Source organism: Doryrhamphus excisus, linkage group LG4 (assembly GCF_037039965.1).
Source record: "Doryrhamphus excisus strain RoL-2023G ecotype Guam linkage group LG4, RoL_Dexc_Guam_v1.1, whole genome shotgun sequence".
NCBI lineage: Eukaryota > Metazoa > Chordata > Actinopteri > Syngnathiformes > Syngnathidae > Doryrhamphus > Doryrhamphus excisus.
Window position 1 is genome coordinate 22,581,706 of NC_136360.1, and position 25,825 is coordinate 22,607,530.

Genomic DNA, 25,825 nt, shown 5'->3' on the forward strand with positions numbered 1-25,825 from the left:
TGCAGAGATGGCAACGGGTGGAATTAAACCCTGGTCTCCACAGCTCCTAGCTGTGAGGTCGAACCACTAGTCCACCGTGCCGCCTAGGAAGAAGCAAAGCTTATTAAATCCTACCCCTCCATCTGGTACTTTTACAATCACTAACTGTTACATTTGTTCACCTCCTGCTTTCTAATATATTTATTTTTTTAAATATTTTTAATATATTTAATGTATATATATTTTTTTAAATTTTATTTTATTTATTTATTTCTGCAGTCTTCCTCCTCCTCCCAAGAGCGCCTTCATCAGCTTCCCTACCAGCCGACGCAAGACGAGCTGCACTTCCTTTTCAAACACTTCCGCAGCACTGACAGCATAACCGACGAGGATGGGCGGCCCGCCACCGTCATACGGCCTCGCTCTCGGAGCCTCAGGTAGCACATTTACATCACTGACCGGATAGCTGGGTTTAAAAAATTTTTTTTTTTTAATTAAAATTAAAAAAAATAATATTTTTTTTTTATTTTTTTATTTTTTTTAATCAAAGTACAAGGTAATATGACCCCGCAACACACGTAGCCCTACCCCTCCATCTGGTACTTTTACAATCAGTAACTGTTACATTTGTTCACTTCCTGCTTTCATAATCTAGTTGAATTTTTTTTTTATTTACTTTTTTTTTTAATTTTGAAATGACAATGATAACAAATATTACAGGCAAGCTAACTCTATTACTTGTGAAAACGCGCTCTCGATGTGATTCAACAGTGGGGGCGGGGTACCACGACTACGTGTGTTGCAGGGTCACATTACCTCGTACTTCGATTTAAAAATTAAAAAAAAAAAAAGATTTACATAAAAAAAAAGAATTAAATGATTAATTTTTTTTGATTTTTTTATTTTAAATTTAAATAAAACAAAATTAAAATTTTAAAATATTACAATTTTATTTAAAATTATTTTTAAAATAAAAAAATTAAAATTATTATTTTTTTAATTTAAATTAAAATAAAAAAATTGAATTTTTCATTTTTTATTTTAAATTTTATTTTTTTATTAAAATTTAAAAATAAAAAAATTATAATAATTTAAATTTTTTTTTAGTTATTTTAAATTTAAAAAAAATACAATTTTTAAATATTACAATTTCATTTACAATTATTTGTAAAATTAAAAAAAATATTATTATTATTTTTTAATTTAAATTAAAATAAAAAAATTAGAATTTTTCATTTTTTATTTAAAATTTTATTTATTTTTTATTATTATTTTTTTTAATTTAAGTGTTTTTTTTTAATTTAATTTTTTAATTTAAAAAAATTACAATTATTATTATTACTTTTTTATTTAAATTAAAAAAATTTAAAAAAATGAATTTTTTTATTTTTTAATTTTAAAATTGAAGTACGAGGTAATATGACCCCGCAACACACGGCCCTCGGCTAAGGGTGATGGAAAAAAATCGGCATCGCCCCCCCCAAAAAAACATATTGGTCGATCCCTATTGTGGACAATAACTTGTAGGACAATTTGTTATGATGACAGGTCTCGTCAAATGCAATAAATCCCGAGGCAAGGATTGTGCATGTTAAGGCCTGCATGGCAGACGGGAAGGAAAAGCATGTGTTTAGGTGAGATGTTGTTTTATGACCAAGATGGATTCGTAATCCTTCATCGGGTGCCTCCTCGTTGATTATACATGCACGATGGCCGGCGGGCAGGTGGCGATTCGACGGCTTAGCTGTTTGATTTTTGACAACTTTTGTGTGTTGGCTCGTCTTTGGCGCTGTTTGTATGATGCCCGAGCGCTCTGTGTTCTGGCACCATGTTGTGCCATGCGTGGGCGTGCTAGCTTACAGAGTGCTGCAGGGATGTAGCTGCTGAACTGTAGTCGAAGGCGGGGGTGTTTTAGGGCGGGCGGTGGGGGGGGGGGTGTTAGTTGGGTGCAACGGTGAGCTGCAGCAATGCGTGCTGGGCGGCCGTCGTACAGACTGACTGACTCGGGTCGCATGTTTACATGTGATAGTCTTTGCATCCGCTCTGCCGAGCTAGGTTTTTTTTTTTTCTGTAAAATTCCTCCAGCGTCCTATGCCTAAATCCACGCTGATGTGGTAGTCGATGAAATACTGAGCGCTGCCGGTGAGTCACTGTTTGGCCTGAAGAACCCCTTGCTTTAGATATAAACTCATGTGCAACAGACGCATCAAAACCTAACTGTGAAATTCACTCTGATAACAGCTTTTAACAGCTTTGCGCGCCGTCGTTTTTCAGACGGAAATCAAATATCATCATCATGAATCATCACTCAACACTGACCTGAAAACATGTGTCCGTCTAAATATTGACAGGTTTAAAATGTGTGGTTTGATGGATGTCCCTGTATGCCTACAAGTAAGCGGGTCTTATTACAGTCTATATATATATATATAGGTCTTGTATGCATGTTTGAAATAAACTCAACCATTACCATTTCTGTCTGACTCCGGGCTTATCTGCAGTCCCTGTATGCCTACAAGTAAGCGGGTCTTATTACAGCGCAGCTGCAAAAAAACAGCACCCTTTCTTTACCTGCCCAGCCTCTTATACAATCTTGAGTGTATAAAAGCATATAAAACCCTAAAAAAAAAAATATATAAAATCCTGTAAGCCTACAGGTACTGCAGATAAGTCCGGACCATCAGGATCGGATCTGAAATGTGCATCCGTGCATGGCGAGATACTATATATATATTTATAGATATATATATAGGTCTTGTATGCATGTTTGAAATAAACTCAACCATTACCATTTCTGTCTGACTCCGGGCTTATCTGCAGTCCCTGTATGCCTACAAGTAAGCGGGTCTTATTACAGCGCAGCTGCAAAAAAACAGCACCCTTTCTTTACCTGCCCAGCCTCTTATACAATCTTGAGTGTATAAAAGCATATAAAACCCTAAAAAAAAGTATATAAAATCCTGTAAGCCTACAGGGACTGCAGATAAGCCCGGACCATCAGGATCGTATCTGAAATGTGCATGGCGAGATACTATATATATATATATATATATATATATATATATATATATATATATATATATAGGTGTTGTGTGCATGTTTGTAATAAACTCAACCATTACCATTTCTGTCTGACTCCGGGCTTATCTGCAGTCCCTGTATGCCTACAAGTAAGCGGGTCTTATTACAGCGCAGCTGCAAAAAAAAAGCACCCTTTCTTTACCTGCCCAGCCTCTTATACAATCTTGAGTGTATAAAAGCATATAAAACCCTAAAAAAAAGTATATAAAATCCTGTAAGCCTACAGGGACTGCAGATAAGCCCGGACCATCAGGATCGTATCTGAAATGTGCATGGCGAGATACTATATATATATATATATATATATATATATATATATATAGGTGTTGTGTGCATGTTTGTAATAAACTCAACCATTACCATTTCTGTCTGACTCCGGGCTTATCTGCAGTTCCTGTATGCCTACAAGTTAGCGGGTCTTATTACAGTGCAGCTGCAAAATAGCACCCTTCCTTTCCCTGCTCGGCCTTTTATACACTCAAGATCATGTAAGAGGCTGGCCCAGGGAAGGATGTTTTTTTTTGCAGCTGTGCTGTAATAAGACCCGCTTACTTGTAAGTATACAGGGACTGCAGATAAGGAAGTCGAAAATGGAGGAACCGGAATCATGGCTAGCAATAGTGCCAATGAGACCGTCCTATGTACTATCGCTAGCTATGATTCCGGTTATCCAAAGGCTGGCTGGGTTTACTGAGTAGACGGTAGTCAAATAATGTTTGTTTTGTTTAATAATGTTTGTTGTTTACGCAAATAATCGGAAAAAAATCAAAAATAATGTTTTTCCCCAAAAAACGATAATATGAAATAAACGGATACTTACATTTTTTTTTTAGAAGCGATTAATCGAATACCAAAATATATGTTGATTAATTGGATAATTGATTAACTATCGATTAATTGTGGCAAACCCGGAAATGAACTCTTGGAAGGACCGAGATTCCCGTTTTGTTGCGTCTAGCGCAGGGGTGGGCAAACTTTTTGTCTCGCGGGCCGCATTGATATGACAAAATTTACGGAGGGGGGAGGGGCAGACTATATATTTTACACGTAACAGTATTGGTATTGGTATTATTGTATCTGTAAAATTGTCATGCAATCTGCTATTATTTATTATTTTATATTTATATTTAAATATTTTATTTAAATATTTTATATTATATAAAAAATAATATATTATTATTTTATAATAATAAAATATTATAAAAATTAAAATAAAATTAAAATAATAATTATTATATTATTATTCTGTAAAATATGCAAATATAACAATAATATTATATATAATTAATATAATAATTAGCATTATTATAATAATTATAATAATCATAATAGTTATAATAATTATAATAATCTAATAATAATAATTATTATTATTATTATGTGCTTGTGTCCCTTTTTTCAGGAGCACTTTGTAAACAACAGACCATGTCAAAAAACCAAATTGATAAAACCATCAAAAGGTTGGCTCAGGCCATGATGCCAGGTTGTATGTTGACTTTAAATGAAATACTTTGGAAAGATTGGGCGGGCCGTATTCAAACACTTGGCGGGCCGGATGTGGCCCCCGGGCCGTAGTTTGCCCACCCCTGGTCTAGCGTCACATCAACTATTTTGTGTCTGGTTCTTGTTAAAGCACACACTGCTAGCTAATCGCAGGAATTGCAATTTGAACGCTACATTTCTTTGTACTTTTACAAACGGTCTTTATGAACCCCGGTCATGGTCTTGGTCTTGGTTTTGCTGACTGTTCCAGAGATTAAAATGCAGCTTTGGTGGCGTTTGATGACTAACAAAGCGTTTTATACATAAAGGTATCCGTGACCGTGCGTCCTGTCTCCTTAAGTAGCTGACATCAGTTTCCAGTTTGACGGCGTTTACATCATGACGCACACGGAATTTCACATAATGGAATTCTTGGTTTTCTTTGTACGTTTTTAGTCACGATAGTCATTACCAAATCTTGACGCGGTGCACCCCCGACAGGGGATTTGGACCCTTGGCTTTGGCATGGACGTACAACTAAAACCGCCTGAATAGTTTAGTAGGTTTAGTCGGTATTGTACTCTTCAGGTTTTCAGGAGTTAGCCAAAACATCTTCTGTCGTCAGTTGACTTTGTTCTTGGTGACATCATTTCACACCCCGTGCTAACAGAGTGTTACAGTTCAAAGCAAGTTTACATTCTGTACTGTAGTAAATGTTGTCAACTAGTACTAGTAATAGTCATTGTTTTGTTTTTGTTTGTTTTGTCTTGCAGCCCCGGTCGATCAAGCGTCTCCTTTGACAATGAGATAGTCATGATGAACCATGTTTACAGAGAACGGTTTCCAAAGGTGAGCTTAAGGAATCGCTTTGCATACCTGGACTATGAAATAATAACAATTTTTTCATTATGAAGATATTTCAAGAAAACAACCTGACCGGGTCATTTTTGACCCACTTATGGAAGGTTGGGGTAGTAACACAAAAACTACAATTTCTTAAAATTTATAAAAGTTAAGTTAAAAATATGAATGGCATGATATTAAAAACATGTTTTTTGAGGAATACCTGGAATATGAAATGATTAAAAAAAATTTCATTATGAAAATATTTCAAGAACCTGACCGGGTCATTTTTGACCCACTTATGGAAGGTTGGGGTAGTAACACAAAAACTAAAATTTCTTAAAATTTATAAAAGGTAAGTTAAAAATGTGAATGGCATGATATCAAAAACATGTTTTTTTAGGAATACCTGGAATATGAAATGATAAAAATTTTTCATTATGAAGATATTTCAAGAAAACAACCTGACCGGGTCATTTTTGACCCACTTATGGAAGGTTGGGGTAGTAACACAAAAACAAAAATTTCTTAAAATGTATAAAATGTAAGTAAAAAATATGAATGGTATGATTGCAAAAATATGTTTTTTTTAGGAATACCTGGAATATGAAATGATTAAAAAAAATTAATTATGAAGATATTTCAAGAACCTGACCGGGTCATTTTTGACCCACTTATGGAAGGTTGGGGTAGTAACACAAAAACTAAAATTTCTTAAAATTTATAAAAGGTAAGTTAAAAATGTGAATGTCATGATATCAAAAACATGTTTTTTGAGGAATACCTGGAATATGAAATGATAAAAATTTTTCATTATGAAGATATTTCAAGAAAACAACCTGACCGGGTCATTTTTGACCCACTTATGGAAGGTTGGGGTAGTAACACAAAAACAAAAATTTCTTAAAATGTATAAAATGTAAGTAAAAAATATGAATGGTATGATCGCAAAAATATGTTTTTTGAGGAATACCTGGAATATGAAATGATAACAATTTTTCATTACAAAGATATTTCAAGAAAACAACCTGACCGGGTCATTTTTGACCCACTTATGGAAGGTTGGGGTAGTAACACAAAAACTACAATTTCTTAAAATGTATAAAAGGTAAGTTAAAAATGTGAATGGCATGATATTAAAAACATGTTTTTTGAGGAATATCTGGAATATGAAATTATGAAAATTTTTTATTACGAAGATATTTCAAGAAAACAACCTGACCGGGTCATTTTTGACCCACTTATGGAAGGTTGGGGTAGTAACACAAAAACTAAAATTTCTTAAAATATATAAAAAATAAGTTAAAAATGTGAATAGCATGATATCAAAAACATGTTTTTTGAGGAATACCTGGAATATGAAATTATAAAAAAAAATTTCATTACAAAGATATTTCAAGAAAACAACCTGACCGGGTCATTTTTGACCCACTTATGGAAGGTTGGGGTAGTAACACAAAAACTAAAATTTCTTAAAATTTATAAAAGGTAAGTTAAAAATGTGAATGTCATGATATTAAAAACATGTTTTTTTAGGAATACCTGGAATATGAAATTATGAAAATTTTTTATTACGAAGATATTTCAAGAAAACAACCTGACCGGGTCATTTTTGACCCACTTATGGAAGGTTGGGGTAGTAACACAAAAACTGAATTTTTTTTAAAAATTAATTACCGCTCCATTTAAAAAAAAAATGTGCTCACGTTGCCATTCTTGCCTGCAGGCCACAGCCCAGATGGAGGAGCGCTTGTTGGAAATTGTCACCCACTGTTCTCCAGACAGCTCCCTCCCGCTGGCCGACGGGGTGCTGGGCTTCATCCAGCACCAGTTGGTGGAGCTGGTCCGTGACTGTTTGGAGAAGTCGCAGAAAGGCCTGGTTACGTCCCGATACTTCGCCGAACTGCAGGAGAAGCTGGAGAAGCTGCTTCACGAGGTTAGGACGCAGCGTGTCGGCGGCACGGTGGAGTGGTGGAACGGTGGATTATCGTTATGATAATTGACGTGTAACCCGTGAGTGCTTCCGTGTCGGCTGGCCACTTGCCTGTAACGACGTTACCCAATGCAGTCGGGCTTACCGCTCGATAATCGCCCGTTAGCCCAAGGCACACATGGCACTTCAGCCTCCTCGAATTGTCAGCGGTGGCACGGAAGCGCCTTTGCTAATAATACCAGCATAGATTGCAACTGCTGATAAAAGGCGGAGTTCCTCCACTGTTTGTCCAGCTGAACTCATAAATCCCTTCCCATGCTGTGGAAAAAATTAACTTGATGCACCGAACTTCCATTGCAATTTTAGGAAATCCATCAATTATGATAAAAAGTATTGAAATATTTATTTTCTACCGCTTATCCTTACAAGAGGTGCTGGAGCCTATCCCAGCTGTCCTCAAGCAAGAGGCGGGGTACAACCTGGACTGGTGGCCAGCCAGCCAATCACAGGGCACATATAGACAAACAACCATTCACACTCACATTCATACCTATAAACAATTTGGAGTCGCTAATTAACCTAGCATGTTTTTTTTTTTTTTGGGAATGTGGGAGGAAACCCACTCATGCACGGGGAGAACATACAAACTCCACACAGAGATGGCCGAGGGTGGGGAAAGACAAAATAAGAAGCCAAAAAGTTACCACTTCCACACAAAATAGGAGGAGACATGAATTTTCTACCGCTTATCCTCACAAGGGTTGCAGGGGTGCTGGAGCCTATCCCAGCTGTCTTCAGGCAAGAGGCGGCGTACAACCTGGACTGGTTGCCAGCCAGCCAATCACAGGGCACATATAGACAAACAACCATTCACACTCACATTCATACCTATGGACAATTTGGAGTCGCTAATTAACCTAGCATGTTTTTGGAATGTGGGAGGAAACCGGAGTACCCGGAGAAAACCCACGCATGCACGGGGAGAACATGCAAACTCCACACAGAGATGGCCGAGGATGGAATTGAACATATTCCATACGGCTCATCGGGATTCTGACTCCGGCAATCTGCTGACTGACTCAGACTTGACCCGTCACACTCCCGCTGTGTTCAAAATGACGTAACATGTGACGCACTTCACTCATGCGTCTGCTTTCATATTTGTATACTTAATACAGTATCCATCTGCTTGGAACACAGCGTGGCCCCTTTATTGGGATCGAACTTGAAATAGCAAAAAATGTAAGCCGACTAAATATTGCCGACATGTCAATGAATCATAATCTACTTCTTGAAGTATTTATTTTTTATGATGAATTTTGCTAGTATTTAATACTCTTTTATAATTACAATTAACTCCAAATTGTCCATAGGTATGAATGTGAGTGTGAATGGTTGTTTGTCTATATGTGCCCTGTGATTGGCTGGCTGGCCACCAGTCCAGGGTGTACCCCGCCTCTTGCCTGAAGACTGCTGGGATAGGCTCCAGCACCCACTGCGACCCTAGTGAGGATAAGCGGTAGAAAATGAATTAATGAATAATTATAATTATTTTTTATAATTATAATATAAATATATTATATATGTAAATATAATAATTATAATAAATTTAATATACTCTTTTATAATTATATTTAATTATATATAATAATATTAATATAATTATAATTATATATGATATGTAATTAATTAATATATAATATAATTGTAATTATATAATTAATAATAATTAAATATAATTCTATTTTTAATAAATCTTTAGACCAGTTGACAAACTGCACTGTTGGTTTTGTTAGAGTTAAAGGATCCCATTGGGACCAGGATCCCCACCTGGTCTTTGTCAGCCAAATCTGGTTCTTGGGACATGGAACCCGAACGCCTCCCTGGTGAGGTGTTCTGGGCATGCCCAGCCAGGAAAAAAAGACCCCGGGGCAGACCCAGGACACACTGGAGGGATTATGTCTCACAGCTGGTCTTGGGAACGCCTTGGTGTCCTCCCGGTGGAGTTGGAAGAGAATGGCCGGGGACCGGGAAATCTGTGCTTCCTTACTAAGACTGCTTACCCCCTGCGACCCGGACCCGGACCCGGATAAGCGAAGGAAAATGGATGGATGGATGTCATATTTTTAGTTTGGACTCACTGTATAAATAAACTTGACATTTTTCTCCTTGTGCCCCCCCTCGTCCCCCCGCCCCCATGCTGTTTTCCAGGCTTACGAGCGCTCGGAAAGCGAGGAGGTGACTGTCATCATCCAGCTGGTGAGGAAGATCCTCATCGTAATCTCTCGGCCCGCCCGCCTCCTCGAGTGTCTGGTAAGCAGAGACGTCTAATTGAAAATGACATGGCTTTCACTGAAATGGGGCCAAGTGAGCTCATTGCGAAATAACACCAAAATTAGATGGCGTTCTAGAGTGGTTATTCATGGACGCAAAATGGGATGCTCATCATCTGTGTGAAAGGACTTGAATACGACTTCGGCTCATTTTGCCTTCGGAAACCAACACCGCTGTTTGACCTGTGTTGGGACTGTAATGACTTGTAAATTCTTGAACCAGATACATATCCTGTGACCCTACACTCTTCCATAAGCGGGTCAAAAAATGACCCATACTAGAATCAATGCCTTTTTATGACAATTTTTGCCATTTTGGTTTGTAATAATCACTTGTATGATATTTAGTATTATATTTAGGACCACACAAGAATGATTTCATGTCAGAAACATCTTCATTTTTCACTTTTTTACATCTTTGAAAAAAGAAAATGACCCCGTACAACAATAGAAAATGTGAGGATCCATTGTGTGTTGCATAAAAATAATTTAAAAATGTGAATGGCATGATATCAAAAATGTTTTTTGAGGAATACCTGGAATATGAAATTATTAAAAAAAAATCATTATGAAGATATTTCAAGAAAACAACCTGACCGGGTCATTTTTGACCCACTTATGGAAGGTTGGGGTAGTAACACAAAAACTAAAATTTCTTAAAATTTCTAAAAAATTAAAAAATGTGAATGGCATGATATCAACATGTTTTTTGAGGAATACCCGGAATATGAAATTATAACAATTTTTCATTACGAAGATATTTCAAGAAAACAACCTGACCGGGTCATTTTTGACCCACTTATGGAAGGTTGGGGTAGTAACACAAAAACTAACATTTCTTAAAATGTATAAAAGATAAGTTAAAAATATGAATGGCATGATATCAAAAACATGTTTTTTGAGGAATACCTGGAATATGAAATTATTAAAAAAAATCATTATGAAGATATTTCAAGAAAACAACCTGACCGGGTCATTTTTGACCCACTTATGGAAGGTTGGGGTAGTAACACAAAAACAAAAATTTCTTAAAATGTATAAAAGATAAGTTAAAAATATGAATGGCATGATATCACAAACATGTTTTTTGAGGAATACCCGGAATATGAAATTATAACAATTTTTCATTATGAAGATATTTCAAGAAAACAACCTGACCGGGTCATTTTTGACCCACTTATGCATCTAAGGGTTAAAAGAAAGCAGGAAGTGAACAAATGTAACAGTTACTAATTGTAAAAGTACCAGATGGAGGGGTAGGATTTAATAAGCTTTGCTTCTTCCTACTCCTTTTGGACATGTGGAACTGGGAACTGATTATGTGATGCATTCAATTGTAATCTGATGCATGTTCAAATGAAATATTAAATTTTTATTTTTTGCAGGAGTTTGACCCGGAAGAGTTCTACCACCTGCTTGAAGCAGCAGAAGGTCACGCCAAAGTGGGCCAGGGAATCAAATCGGACATCCCTCGATACATCATAAACCAGCTGGGCCTGACGAGAGACCTTTTAGAAGGTAAAAAAAAGGCAAACCTTTTATCGATAATTGCTGTAACACGTACATCATAGACGCATTTGACTTTGTCTTGTTTTATTTGTAGACATGGTGCACCTTGACCAGTATGATTACAGTCCCTCAGTGTCCACGGAGCCGGACGTGGAAGTGAGTCAATGTGACACCCCACAGTCATCTTTATACTCCTATTACCCAATATAGTCGACATAATAAGACAAAATATGACATATAAGACATAGACAACCTGTTTATTACCTTCTAAATACAATTTTAAACATTATGAAAGCCCTCTAAATCTGAAATAACACCCCACATTCATCTTTATACTACTATTACCCAATATAGTCGACATAATAAGACAAAATACGACATATAAGACATAGAAAACATGTTTACCAACTTCTAAATACAATTTTAAACATTATGAAAGCCCTCTAAATATGAAATGATACCCCACAGTCATCTTTATACTACTATTACCCAATATAGTCGACATAATAAGACAAAATACGACATGTAAGACATAGACAACCTGTTTATTACCTTCTAAATACAATTTTAAACATTATGAAAGCCCTCTAAATATGAAATAACTCCCCGCAGTCATCTTTATACTCCTATTACCCAATATGGTCGACATAATAAGACAAAATACGACATATAAGACATAGACAACCTGCTTATCACCTTCTAAATACAATTTTTAACATTATGAAAGCCCTCTAAATATGAAATGATACCCCACAGTCATCTTTATACTACTATTACCCAATATAGTTGACATAATAAGACAAAATATCACATATAAGACATAGACAACCTCTTTATTACCTTCTAAATACAATTTTAAACATTATGAAAGCCCTCTAAATATGAAATAACACCCCACAGTCATCTTTATACTCATATTACCCAATAAAGTCGACATAATAAGACAAAATGCGACATATGAGACATAGAAAACATGTTTACCAGCTTCTAAATACAATTTTAAGAATTATGAAAGCCCTCTAAATATGAAATAACACCCCACAGTCATCTTTATACTCCTATTTACCCAATATAGTCGACATAATAAGACAAAATACGACACATAAGACATAGACAACCTGTTTATTACCTTCTAAATACAATTTTAAACATTATGAAAGCCCTCTAAATATGAAATAACTCCCCACAGTTATCTTTATACTCCTATTACCCAATATAGTCGACATAATAAGACAAAATACGACATATAAGACATAGACAACCTGTTTACCACCTTCTAAATACAATTTTAAACATTATGAAAGCCCTCTAAATATGAAATGATACCCCACAGTCATCTTTATACTACTATTACCCAATATGGTCGACATAATAAGACAAAATACAACATATAAGACATAGACAACCTGTTTATTACCTTCTAAATAAATTTTAAACATTATAAAAGCCCTCTAAATATGAAAAACATAAAAACAAAAAATTCTTAAAATGTATAAAAGGTAAGTTAAAAATGTGAACGGCATGATATCAAAAAATGAATACCAGGAATATGAAATGATAAAAAAGTTTTTATTATGAAGATATTTCAAGAAAACAACCTGACCGGGTCAAATTTTTCCTGTTTCTGCTTTCCCTGTAGAATAAAACCCCCCAGGCGGTGACCCCAACACGGCGGAAACCTTTAGAGAGTGATTTTGAGACCATTAAACTCATCAGTAACGGGGCCTACGGGTAAGAGGATTGTTTCTACTTCCTGTCTTATCCCCCCCCTCCTTTCAGTTATTATATAACTCTCATGGGGGGGTATTATTATTATTATTATTATTATTATTATTATCTAATGCAAAATCCTGATGTTTGACAGGGCCGTGTATCTGGTCCGCCACAAGGAGACCCGCCAGCGCTTTGCAATGAAGAAGATAAATCGTCAGAACCTGGTCCTGAGGAACCAAATCCAGCAGGCGTTTGTGGAGAGAGACATTTTGACTTTTGCCGAGAACCCCTTTGTCGTGTCCATGTTTTGTTCTTTCGAGACGAGACGTCACCTCTGCATGGTCATGGAGTATGTGGAGGGTAAGAGGGAATTAAGGAGAAGCTTAACATGAAATAAATATACCCCAAGGGGGGGCGGACTCTAAATAGCATGAGGTCCCGCATTGTGGTTCAATACCTTTTTCTTTTGAAGGTGGAGATTGTGCCAACCTATTGAAGAACATGGGTCCACTGCCTGTGGAAATGACAAGGATGTACTTTGCTGAAACCGTCCTGGCTCTGGAGTACCTTCACAATTACGGCATAGTGCACCGAGATCTAAAACCCGACAAGTGAGTACACACCCTGGACTGGTGGCCGGCCAATCACAGGGGCACATATAGACAAACAACCATTCACACTCACATTCATACCTATGGACAATTTGGAGTGGCTAATTAACCTAGCATGTTTTTGGAATGTGGGAGGAAACCGGAGTACCCGGAGAAAACCCACGCATGCACGGGGAGAACATGCAAACTCCACACAGAGATGGCCGAGAGTGGAATCAAACTTGGGTCTCCAAAATGTAATTTTAATTTTAATTTTGGAGACCCAAGTTCGATTCCACTCTCGGCCATCTCAGTGTGGAGTTTTTAATTAAAATTAAAATTTTAAATTCTAAATTTAAAATTTTAATTCAAATTAAAATTAAGAATTTAAAATTTTAATTCAAATTAAAATTTTAATTCAAATTAAAATTAAGAATTTAAAATTTTAATTCAAATTAAAATTTTAATTCAAATTAAAATTAAGAATTTAAAATTTTAATTTTAATTTTAATTTTAATTTTAATTTTAATTTTAATTTTAATTTTAATTTTAATTTTAATTTTAATTTTAATTTTAATTTTAATTTTAATTTTAATTTTAATTTTAATTTTGGAGACCCAAGTTTGATTCCACTCTCTGCCATCTCAGTGTGGAGTTTTTAATTAAAATTTAAATTCAAATTCTAAATTTAAATTTAAAATTTGAATTCAAATTAACATTTAGAATTTAAAATTTGAATTCAAATTAGATTTAAATTTAAATTTCAAAAAATCAATTTGAATTTCAAATTTGAATTTTAAATTTGAATTAGAATTTGAATTCAAATTAGATTTAAATTTAAATTTCAAAAATTCAATTTGAATGTCAAATTAGAATTTTTAATTTGAATTAAAATTTGCATTTCAAATTTGAATTTCAATTGAAATGAAAAACTAAAATAATAAAATGAAATAAACTAAAATAAAAAAACTTGAACTATATTAGGAAAGCAGGAAGTGAACAAATGGAACAGTTACTGATTGTAAAAGTACCAGATGGAGGGGTAGGATTTAATAAGCTTTGCTTCTTCCTACTCCTTTTGGACATGTGGAACTGGGAACTGATTATGTGATGCATTCAATTGCAATCTGATGCATGTTCAAATGAAATAAAACCATTACCATATTACTTTGAACCAGTATCCGTATACCATATATTTATTTTGTATGTACCACAGTAGCTATAGAAGTAAATGATAATTTGAATGTGATTGCTGTGACCCCCCCCCCCCCCCCCCCCAACAGTTTGCTGATCACATCCATGGGTCACATCAAGCTGACAGACTTTGGCCTATCAAAAATCGGCCTGATGAACATGACCACCAACCTCTACGAGGGTCACATCGAGAAAGACACCAGAGAGTTTGTTGACAAGCAGGTCAGACCGCGAAAAGTTGGCAACATCTGTTCTTTGTTTTTCTTTTTCTAAATCTACATTTTTCTAAATTTCTGTTTGTGCAGGTGTGTGGCACTCCAGAGTACATCGCCCCGGAGGTGATCCTCAGGCAGGGATATGGAAAGCCCGTAGACTGGTGGGCCATGGGGATCATCCTCTACGAGTTCTTGGTGGGATGTGTTCCGTTTTTCGGCGACACTCCAGAGGAGCTGTTTGGCCAGGTTGTCAGCGGTGAGCAGAAAACGATGCAGTCGTCACTCTTATCACACTTTGTCAGAAATATATGAATAAACTATGCTGTTGTATGGTTGATTTGGTCTATTATCAGTCAAAAATACATCGATTTTCAGGTAAAAAAAAATATATATTTTTTTCATAATTATTATTTTTTTTATTTTATTTTGTTTTATTTTTATTTGATTTTATTATTTTTTATTAATTTTATTTTTTATTTTTTATTTAATTTTTTCTAATTTTGATTTTATTTTTTTATTTTAAATTTTATTTTTTTAATTTTTATTTTAATTTTATTTTTATTTCTGTTTATTTTTATTTTTATAGATAAAATTAAGCATTTTCAATCATAATTACTATATTAATTAAAATACAAATATAAGGCATTTAACAAACAAACATTGTCATCACTGGGTATCAGTCATCTTACTGTCATGTACAGTGTGAGACACACAAGCACCAGACTTGATCTCCACAGCAACAGGCTTTTATTGCAGCTCAATTAAGTTAAATAGTCCCCAAATATAAACACACGACTTATTTACTCTGACTTTGTGTCTACTATCTTGGGTAATAAGAGTGTTAATGTGACTATAGGGATGTTAGTTCACACCGAGAGGGCTCTAATAATGTTTAAAACCATATTTAGAAGGTTGTAAACAGGTTTTTGATGGTCAAAATTATTGCAATTATTTGTAAATAGATCAAACTCTGGAACCAATTCACTGCGCTAAATGAGGGATTACTCTATAAATAATAAAATAATTATGAATAAATATAAATAATAAATATAATATAAATAATAAATTAATTCATTTGTGAGACAGGCAAATCGGCTTTTATATACACAACTTATTTACTCTTATTTTGTGTCTACTATCTTATGTAATACAAGTGTTAAGGTGACTATAGGGATGTTAGTTCACACCTAGAGGGCTCTAATAATGTTTACATGTGACTATAGGGTTGTTAGTTCACACAGAGAGGGCTCTAATAATGTTTAAATGTGACTATAGGGATGTTAGTTGACGTCTAGAGGGCTCTAATAATGTTTAAATGTGACTATAGGGATGTTAGTTCACACCTAGAGGGCTCTAATAATGTTTAAATGTGACTATAGGGATGTTAGTTCACACCTAGAGGGCTCTAATAATGTTTAAATGTGACTATAGGATGTTAGTTCACACCTAGATGGCTCTAATAATGTTTAAATGTGACTATAGGGATGTTAGTTGACGTCTAGAGGGCTCTAATAATGTTTAAAACCGTATTTATGAGGTTGTAAACGGGTTTTCGATGGTCTAACCACAAACGTATTTCATGTGTAAATAGATAATAATAATAAATATAAATACTAAATATAATATAAATAATAAATTCCGTCATTTGTGAGAAGAATCGGCTTTTCATATTTTTTGTCATTGTATCATTTTCAGATGAAATCATTTGGCCCGAAGGAGACGACGCCCTCCCAACTGATGCCCAGGACATGATCACCCATCTGCTGAGGCAAAGCCCCCTGGAGAGACTAGGAACTGGTACTGCTCACCGTTACATAAACGTGGTGCTTTTTTTGTTTGTGTTTAACGACGCAAATGTTAACATGATGTTTTGGCTGTAGGCGGTGCCTCCGAGGTCAAACAACACGCCTTCTTTGCGGATTTGGACTGGAACGGACTGTTACGACAGAAAGCTGAATTCATCCCTCAGCTCGACGCCGAGGACGATACCAGCTATTTTGACAGTAAGATGCTTTGGAGATTTGGTTTGGTTGTTTTTATGAAGTATTAACCATTTTTTTGCATCATTTCAGCTCGATCAGAGCGTTATCATCATATGGCATCGGACGAGGACGAGGAAACCAATGATGAAGAGTCTTCCCTGGAAATAAGGCAGTTTGCTTCCTGGTCGCATCGTTTCAGCAAGGTAATGAAAGCAGAAACCAGATGTTTCGAGGCACTCGAATGTGCTGATAAAAGCAGCAGGAAACTGACGTTTGTCGGTTTGTCGCCCGCTCTCTCAGGTATAATGTAAAAAAAAATTGTTTTTAATAATTATTTTTTGTTTTATTTTAATTTTTTTATTTTTATTGTTTTTATTTTATTTTTATTTTATTTTTTTTATTTTATTTTATTTTTAATTAATTAATTTATTTATTTTCATTTTTATTTTATTTTAATTTTAATTTTTTTATTTTTAATTTAATTTTATTTTTTTTTATTCATTATTCATTTTTTTATTTTTATTTAATTTTTATTTAATTTTTATTCAATTTTTATTCAATTTTTATTTTGTTTTATTTTATTTTATGTTTATTTTTATTTAATTTTTTTCATTTTTATTTTTTTTAAATTTTTATTTTTATTTTTATAGATAAAATTAAGCATTTTCAATCATAATGACTAATGATCTCCACATCAACAGGCTTTTATTGCAGCTCAATTAAAAATAGTCCCAAATATAAACACAGGCTACCATTTGCAGCCATAACCCATAACTCAAATTCCGAAATGAAAGCAGAAACCAGATCTGTCGAGGCACTCCAATGTCCTGATAAAAGCAGCAGGAAACTGACGTTTGTCGGTTTGTCGCCCGCTCTCTCAGGTTTACAGCAGCACAGAACACCTGGCAACGCCGTCCAACCTGAGCTTCTCTTCCGACCGCAGTCACAGCGAGGACAAAGAGGAGCGCGGGGAGGTCGGAGGGCACAGCCCCTCTGCAGGCCCAGCGGAGGGCGTTCTTGAGCCCCGGCTTCCTGGGCGCATGGCCAGGTAGATACAAGTTGGCCTACGTCTTTTTGTTCCTTTCTGGTCATGTGGTTTGCCCACATTGGGAAAAACTGTAGGAAGGTATTCCGTGGATACCTGCACATTTACGATTAAGCATTCACAGCATATTTTTCATTTATTTTTTACTTATTTTTTACTTATTTTTTACTTATTTTTTACTTATTTTTTCTTATTTTTTACTTATTTTTTTCTTATTTGTTTCTTATTTTGTACTTATTTTTTCTTATTTTTTTTTATTTTTTACTTATTTTTTTCTTATGTTTTACTTATTTTTTTACTCATTTTTTTACTTATTTTTTACACAGCAAAAAAAACATAAGTAGTTAATAATTACATGATGTTGTTGTTTGATGTTTACATCTTTATCCTTTACCAATTATGTTTTTGTTTTTTTTTTCCTTATTTTTTTCTTATTTTTTACTTATTTTTTCTTATTTTTTACTTTTTTTCTTATTTTTTACTTATTTTTTTACTCATTTTTTACTTATTTTTTACACAGCAAAAAACCCAAATAATTACATGATGTTATTGTTTGATGTTTACATCTTTATCCTTTACCAATCATGTTTTTGTTTTTTTTTACTTATTTTTTTCTTTTCTTTTACACAGCAAAAAACCCATAAGTAGTTAATAATTACATGATACTACAGGTATTATGTACAGTACACTCACTGTATATTGTTAGAAACCACACAGTTTTTACATGTTTACATCTTTATCCTTACCAATCATGTTTTTTTACTTATTTTTTACTTATTGTTTTCTTTTTTTTACACAGCAAAAACCTCATAAGTAGTTAATAATTACTTGATACTACAGGTATTATGTATAGTACACACACTGTACATTGTTAGAAAGCACACAGTTTTTACATGTTTACATCTTTATTTTTTACCAATCATGTTTTTTTCCTTATTTTTTCCTTATTTTTTACACAGCAAAAAACCCATAAGTAGTTAATAATTACATGATACTACAGGTATTATGTACAGTACACTCACTGTATATTGTTAGAAACCACACAGTTTTTACATGTTTACATCTTTATCCTTTACCAATCATGTTTTTTTAAACTTATTTTTTCCTTATTTTTTTCTTTTCTTTTACACAGCAAAAAAAAGGAAGTAGTTAATAATTACATGATACTACAGGTATTATGTACAGTACACACACTGTATGTTGTTAGAAAGCACACAGTTTTTACATGTTTACATCTTTATTTTTTACCAATCATGTTTTTTTCCTTATTTTTTCCTTATTTTTTACACAGCAAAAAACCCATAAGTAGTTAATAATTACATGATACTACAGGTATTATGTACAGTACACTCACTGTATATTGTTAGAAACCACACAGTTTTTACATGTTTACATCTTTATCCTTTACCAATCATGTTTTTTTTAATTGTTGTTTTTTTTTACTTATTTTTTTCTTTTCTTTTCCACAGCAAAAAACCCACAAGTAGTTAATAATTACATGATACTACAGGTATTATGTACAGTACACACACTGTACATTGTTAGAAACCACAGTTTTTACATGTTTACATCTTTATCCTTTACCAATCATGTTTTTTTTTCTTATTTTTTACTTATTTTTTACTTATTTTTTTCTTTTACACAGCAAAAAACCCATAAGTAGTTAATAATTACATGATACTACAAGTATTATGTACAGTACACACACTGTACTTTGTTAGAAACCACACAGTTTTTACATGTTTACATCTTTATCCTTTACCAATCATGTTTTTTTTCTTATTTTTTACTTATTTTTTTCTTTTACACGGCAAAAAACCCATAAGTAGTTAATAATTACATGATACTACAAGTATTATGTACAGTACACACACTGTACATTGTTAGAAAGCACACAGTTTTTACATGTTTACATCTTTATCCTTTACCAATGTTTTTTTTTCCTTATTTTTTTCTTTTCTTTTACACAGCAATAAACATGTGAACATTAGATGACCTGACCTCCATTGTTGTTGTTTGTCGCAGCCTTTGCCCCCGACTGTCACCCAGCTCCTCCCAGTCCGAAAGGAGCAGCAGCCCCCTGGTGATGAGCAGCACTCACAGCTTGGAGATGATGCCCCGCTTTGCCGTCTCCACGGACGACGAGGGTAAACACAAACACAAACTTTTCAGGTCTTAGTTAGTCTTTTAAGCCGCATCATTGATCCTCGAACCTGCAGCTGAGGTGGTCGTTTCCAAACTGCGGCGAATCAGGATACGCAGCAACAGCACCGGGGCCAAACACTCCTCCCCCAAAGAGCCGGCTGGCCCTCGACGCTTTGGTAACCAGCTGGAGACCCCGGACAAACAGAGGCTGCCCTGTGGAGGAAAGGTTCCCAAGTCTGCCTCCGTCTCAGCCCTGTCTCTCATCATTACCACAGGTACTCAATGTCGGCATCAGTTACTGGTTGGGATTCATCAGAATTGCTAATGCTAATGCTAATGGTTTTATTTCAGTTGAACATGCATCGGATTGCAATTGAATGCATCACATAATCAGTTCCCAGTTCCACATGTCCAAAAGGAGTAGGAAGAAGCAAAGCTTATTAAATCCTACCCCTCCATCTGGTACTTTTACAATCACTAACTGTTACATTTGTTCACTTCCTGCTTTCCTAATATAGTTTAAGTTTTTTTTATTTTAGTTTATTTCATTTTATTATTTTAGTTTTTCATTTCAATTGAAATTCAAATTTGAAATTCAAATTTGAAATTCAAACAGTAACTGTTACATTTGTTCACTTCCTGCTTTCCTAGTATAGTTTAAGTTTTTTTTATTTAATTTTAAAAATGTAAAAATTTTACAATTTCAAAATTTTTAAAAATTTTAAAATCCTGATCTCCAAGTTGTGAGGCCTGCATGCTAACCACTTAACCACCGTGCAGCCATACTGAAGGACTTTAAAAAGGCATTTTTGTGTGACAAATCAAAAAAAAAAAAAAAAACAATCACAACAAAATTAGCATTTTTAAAGTCCTTCGGAAAGTGGTTAGCATGCAGGTCTCACAGCTAGGAAACCCGAGTTCAATTCCACCCTCGACCATGCTAGGTTAATTAGCGACTCCAAATTGTCCATAGGTATGAATGTGAGTGTGAATGGTTGTTTGTCTATATGTGCCCTGTGATCTCCTAGTTATGAGGCCTGCATGCTAACCACTTAACCACCGTGCAGCCATACTGAAGGACTTTAAAAATGCATTTTTGTTGTGACAAATCAAAAAAAAAAAACAACCACAACAAAAATAGCATTTTTAAAGTCCTTCGGCGAGTGGTTAGCATGCAGGTCTCACAGTTAGGAGACCCGAGTTCAATTCCACCCTCGACCATGCTAGGTTAATTGCAGACTCCAAATTGTCCATAGGTATGAATGTGAGTGTGAATGGTGGTTTGTCTATATGTGCCCTGTGATCTCCTAGTTGTGAGGCCTGCATGCTAACCACTTAACCACCGTGCAGCCATACTGAAGGACATTAAAAATGCATTTTTGTGTGACAAATCAAAAAAAAAAAAAAAACAACCACAACAAAATTAGCATTTTTAAAGTCCTTCGGCAAGTGGTTAGCATGCAGGTCTCACAGCTAGGAAACCCGAGTTCAATTCCACCCTCGACAATGCTAAGTTAATCGGCGACTCCAAATTGTCCATAGGTATGAATGTGAGTGTGAATGGTTGTTTGTCTATATGTGCCCTGTGATGTCCTAGTTGTGAGGCCTGCATGCTAACCACTTAACCACCGTGCAGCCACACTGAAGGACTTTAAAAATGCATTTTTGTTGTGAAAAAAAAAAAAAAAAAAACACAACAAAAATAGCATTTTTAAAGTCCTTCGGCAAGTGGTTAGCATGCAGGTCTCACAGCTAGGAGACCCGAGTTCAATTCCACCCTCGACAATGCTAAGTTAATCGGCGACTCCAAATTGTCCATAGGTATGAATGTGAGTGTGAATGGTTGTTTGTCTATATGTGCCCTGTGATCTCCTAGTTGTGAGGCCTGCATGCTAACCACTTAACCACCGTGCAGCCACACTGAAGGACTTTAAAAATGCATTTTTGTTGTGAAAAAAAAAAAAAAACCACAACAAAAATAGCATTTTTAAAGTCCTTCGGCAAGTGGTTAGCATGCAGGTCTCACAGCTAGGAGACCCAAGTTCAATTCCACCCTCGACCATGCTAGGTTAATTGCAGACTCCAAATTGTCCATAGGTATGAATGTGAGTGTGAATGGTTGTTTGTCTATATGTGCCCTGTGATCTCCTAGTTGTGAGGCCTGCATGCTAACCACTTAACCACCGTGCAGCCATACTGAAGGACTTTAAAAATGCATTTTTGTTGTGAAAAAAAAAAAAAACCCACAACAAAAATAGCATTTTTAAAGTCCTTCGGCAAGTGGTTAGCATGCAGGTCTCACAGCTAGGAAACCCGAGTTCAATTCCACCCTCGACCATGCTAGGTTAATTGCAGACTCCAAATTGTCCATAGGTATGAATGTGAGTGTGAATGGTTGTTTGTCTATATGTGCCCTGTGATCTCCTAGTTGTGAGGCCTGCATGCTAACCACTTAACCACCGTGCAGCCATACTGAAGGACTTTAAAAATGCATTTTTGTTGTGAAAAAAAAAAAAAAAAACCCACAACAAAAATAGCATTTTTAAAGTCCTTCGGCAAGTGGTTAGCATGCAGGTCTCACAGCTAGGAAACCCGAGTTCAATTCCACCCTCGACCATGCTAGGTTAATTGCAGACTCCAAATTGTCCATAGGTATGAATGTGAGTGTGAATGGTTGTTTGTCTATATGTGCCCTGTGATCTCCTAGTTGTGAGGCCTGCATGCTAACCACTTAACCACCGTGCAGCCACACTGAAGGACTTTAAAAATGCATTTTTGTTGCGACAAATAAAAAAAAAAAAAAACAACCACAACAAAAATAGTCCTTCGGCAAGTGGTTAGCATGCAGGTCTCACAGCTAGGAGACCCGAGTTCAATTCCACCCTTGACAATGCTAAGTTAATCAGCGACTCCAAATTGTCCATAGGTATGAATGTGAGATATGAATATGAATATTCAATCTGAGATCTCGTGTGCGTTTCAGATGACTCCCCTATTGGCCTCCAGGCCAGTCCGATCTCCCCACGTTCACTGTCCTCCAACCCCTCCTCTCGGGACTCCTCCCCCAGCCGCGACCTGTCCCTCAGTCCCGGTAGCTTCAAGCCGCCCATCATCATCCACACGTCCGGCAAGAAGTATGGCTTCACGGTGCAGGCCATCCGCGTCTACATGGGCGACAGCGACGTCTACACGGTGCATCACATGGTGTCGGTGGGTGCTCTCGTACGACTTTTTCAATTTGACTCGTTATTTTTGACGTCATCATGCGGTGTTGTTGTTGCTGCAGAGTGTGGATGAAGGCAGCCCAGCCTACCAGGCAGGTCTTCGCACCGGGGACCTGATCACTCATGTGAACGGGGAGTCCGTGCAAGGCCTGGTTCACACCGAGATGATTGAGCTCCTGTTGAAGGTACAACTGGCAACAAAACAGTCTGCCTCATGGTGTCTTGCAAAGAACACGAAAGTCATCACGCAGCGGCTTAACACTCAAAATGTGTTATGTGAAATATACAAGTCATTTTGAAAATGGAAGGAAAAAAGTTTTCCCATAATTCAATGCATCTAAGCCGAGGATTCATCGGTGCCTGCAAGGAGCGCCTCCCTCTGGATTCGTCTGGTGTAGCCAAAGCCATCCATTTTCTGTGCCGCTTTTCGTCCAATGAAATGCTTTGCTCCGGCACAAGGCATTATAGGAAAATATTTTTTAAAAAACGTTCATTTTAATCTCGTATTAATATAGTATAATAGTTATATAATTAATAAAAAATAATTAATAGTTAATTAATAATAAAAAATAATTAATAGTTGAATAATAATAATAAACTAATAATAATAATAGTTAATAAATTATTTAAAATAATAATTGGCTATTAATAATTTTTTATTATCAATTAACTATTAATTATTATTATTAATTAACTATTTATTATTTTCTTTTTATTATTAACTATTAATTATTTTTTAATTAATTATATAACTATTATACTATATTGATACGAGATTAAAATGAAACTAGTCATGCAAAATGAAAAATAATAATTAACTAATTATTTTTTATTATTAATTAACTATTAATTATTATTATTATTTAACTATTTTTTTTTAAATGAATTATATAACTATTATACTATATTAATACGAGATTTAAATGAAACTGTTTAAAAAATATTTTCATTAATAATAAAAAATAAAAAATTATAATTAACTATTAATTATTTTTTTATTATTAATTAACTATTAATTATTATTATTAATTAACTATTAATTATTATTTTATTATTAATTAACTATTAATTATTATTTTATTTTTGTCATTAATTAATAGTTAATTAATTAGTTAAAATAATAATGAATGTAGTATAATAGAATTATAATAGAATCATAGTAGAAATAATGTAGTATAATATAATTAATATAGTTATTGTAGGTGCAAGTTTTGAGTGTTAAGTCGCCGTGTGATGAATTAAGTTTGTAAGCTGAAACCGCGAGTGACCTCCTGTCATTTCCAATGGGGTGACAACCGAATAAATGGGTACCCGTACGAATGCGTAAACCCACAGAGTGGCAGCAAGGTGGCGCTCCAGACCATCGCGCTGGAGAACACGTCCATCAAAGTCGGTCCGGCTCGAAAGACGAAACACAAAGGCAAGATGGCTCGCCGCAGCAAGAAGAGCCGGAGGAGGGATAACTACGATAGGTGAGCCGGGAAGGGTTGATTTTGGGGGTACCGGCTCGGGTGTCCGGCGGGTAAGGCCTGGGAACCTGGTCTGGATCTGAAACCAAATGGTTTGTTGTCACGCTTTAGGAGACGCAGCATCTTGAAGAAGCTCTCCAAGCAGAGCACGGTCATGCACAGCAGTCGCAGCTTCTCGTCGGGGCTCCACCATTCGGTTTCCTCCAGCGAGAGTCTTCCAGGATCGCCGACGCACAGCCTCTCCCCCGGCCCCTCCACCCCCTGCCGAAGCCCCGCGCCGGACCATCAGGTCTTTGGTGAGTCTTTGCTGTTCTTCCGACGTCAGAACTTCAAATAATGAATTGTTTTTTCTCCCAGATAATTCTCCTCAGAGCACGTCTCCTTGCTCCAGTTCTCCCAGTTCCCCCGCGGCCCACATCCGCCCCAGCTCCCTCCACGGGTTGGGCTCCAAGCTCAGCACTCAGCGCTACACCAAAGTCGGGCGCCGGAAGTCGACCAGCAACATCCCGCCTTCGCCTCTCGCCTGCTCCTCGTCGTCCTCGGCACAGCCGCTTTCTCCACAGCGCTCCCCCTCGCCGCTGCCGGGCTTCGCCAAGACGCTTCACTTCCACGGCAAAACCCTGTCGCCGCCGACGATCGTCAGACACGTCGTGCGGCCTCGCAGCGCCGAGCCGCCTCGGTCGCCGCTCCTCAAGAGAGTCCAGTCGGCGGAGAAGCTGTCTGGGATTTACCACGCCGATAAGAAGTCGTACACCCCCCGCAGGCACACCCTGGAAGTGCCGTTTTACGGCGAAGGGGATCTGCTCGTCGACTTTGAAGCCGAGGGGGCCGTGTCGGGGTCCCATTTGGGGGTTGACCACAGCCGCCTGGGGAGCTACTTGGGCGCCCAGAGGCTGTGGGACTCGGGGCTGGAGCGATCCGAGCAGCTCGTGGTGATGCGGAAGCTCAACCTCTCCGAGCGCCGGGACTCCTTCAAAAAGCAGGAGGCGGTGCAGGAAGTGAGCTTCGACGAGCCGGAAGAGAAGAGCGGGGGCGGCGGCGGCGGGGGCGGCGGCGGCGGGGGCGGCGGCGGCGGACACAGCGGCGGG

The 25,825-nt window shown here is 36.2% G+C and overlaps 1 protein-coding gene across 1 annotated transcript in view; it reads left to right on the forward strand.

Moving 5' to 3' along the window:
• The window catches only part of mast3b (microtubule associated serine/threonine kinase 3b), a 60,974-nt gene that overhangs the window by 32,170 nt on the left and 2,979 nt on the right, over positions 1-25,825 (forward strand). The window contains exons 7-28 of the mRNA XM_078790372.1: positions 259-416; positions 5,316-5,391; positions 7,112-7,321; positions 9,530-9,631; positions 11,037-11,169; positions 11,255-11,316; positions 12,800-12,891; positions 13,025-13,233; positions 13,346-13,484; positions 14,747-14,879; positions 14,963-15,128; positions 16,568-16,669; positions 16,753-16,875; positions 16,945-17,057; positions 17,736-17,902; positions 19,925-20,046; positions 20,119-20,319; positions 23,028-23,254; positions 23,331-23,453; positions 24,604-24,740; positions 24,849-25,033; positions 25,095-25,797. Of these exons, the coding sequence (XP_078646498.1) occupies positions 259-416; positions 5,316-5,391; positions 7,112-7,321; positions 9,530-9,631; positions 11,037-11,169; positions 11,255-11,316; positions 12,800-12,891; positions 13,025-13,233; positions 13,346-13,484; positions 14,747-14,879; positions 14,963-15,128; positions 16,568-16,669; positions 16,753-16,875; positions 16,945-17,057; positions 17,736-17,902; positions 19,925-20,046; positions 20,119-20,319; positions 23,028-23,254; positions 23,331-23,453; positions 24,604-24,740; positions 24,849-25,033; positions 25,095-25,797 (3,683 nt within the window). The remainder of the gene's footprint in view (positions 1-258; positions 417-5,315; positions 5,392-7,111; positions 7,322-9,529; positions 9,632-11,036; positions 11,170-11,254; positions 11,317-12,799; positions 12,892-13,024; positions 13,234-13,345; positions 13,485-14,746; positions 14,880-14,962; positions 15,129-16,567; positions 16,670-16,752; positions 16,876-16,944; positions 17,058-17,735; positions 17,903-19,924; positions 20,047-20,118; positions 20,320-23,027; positions 23,255-23,330; positions 23,454-24,603; positions 24,741-24,848; positions 25,034-25,094; positions 25,798-25,825) is intronic.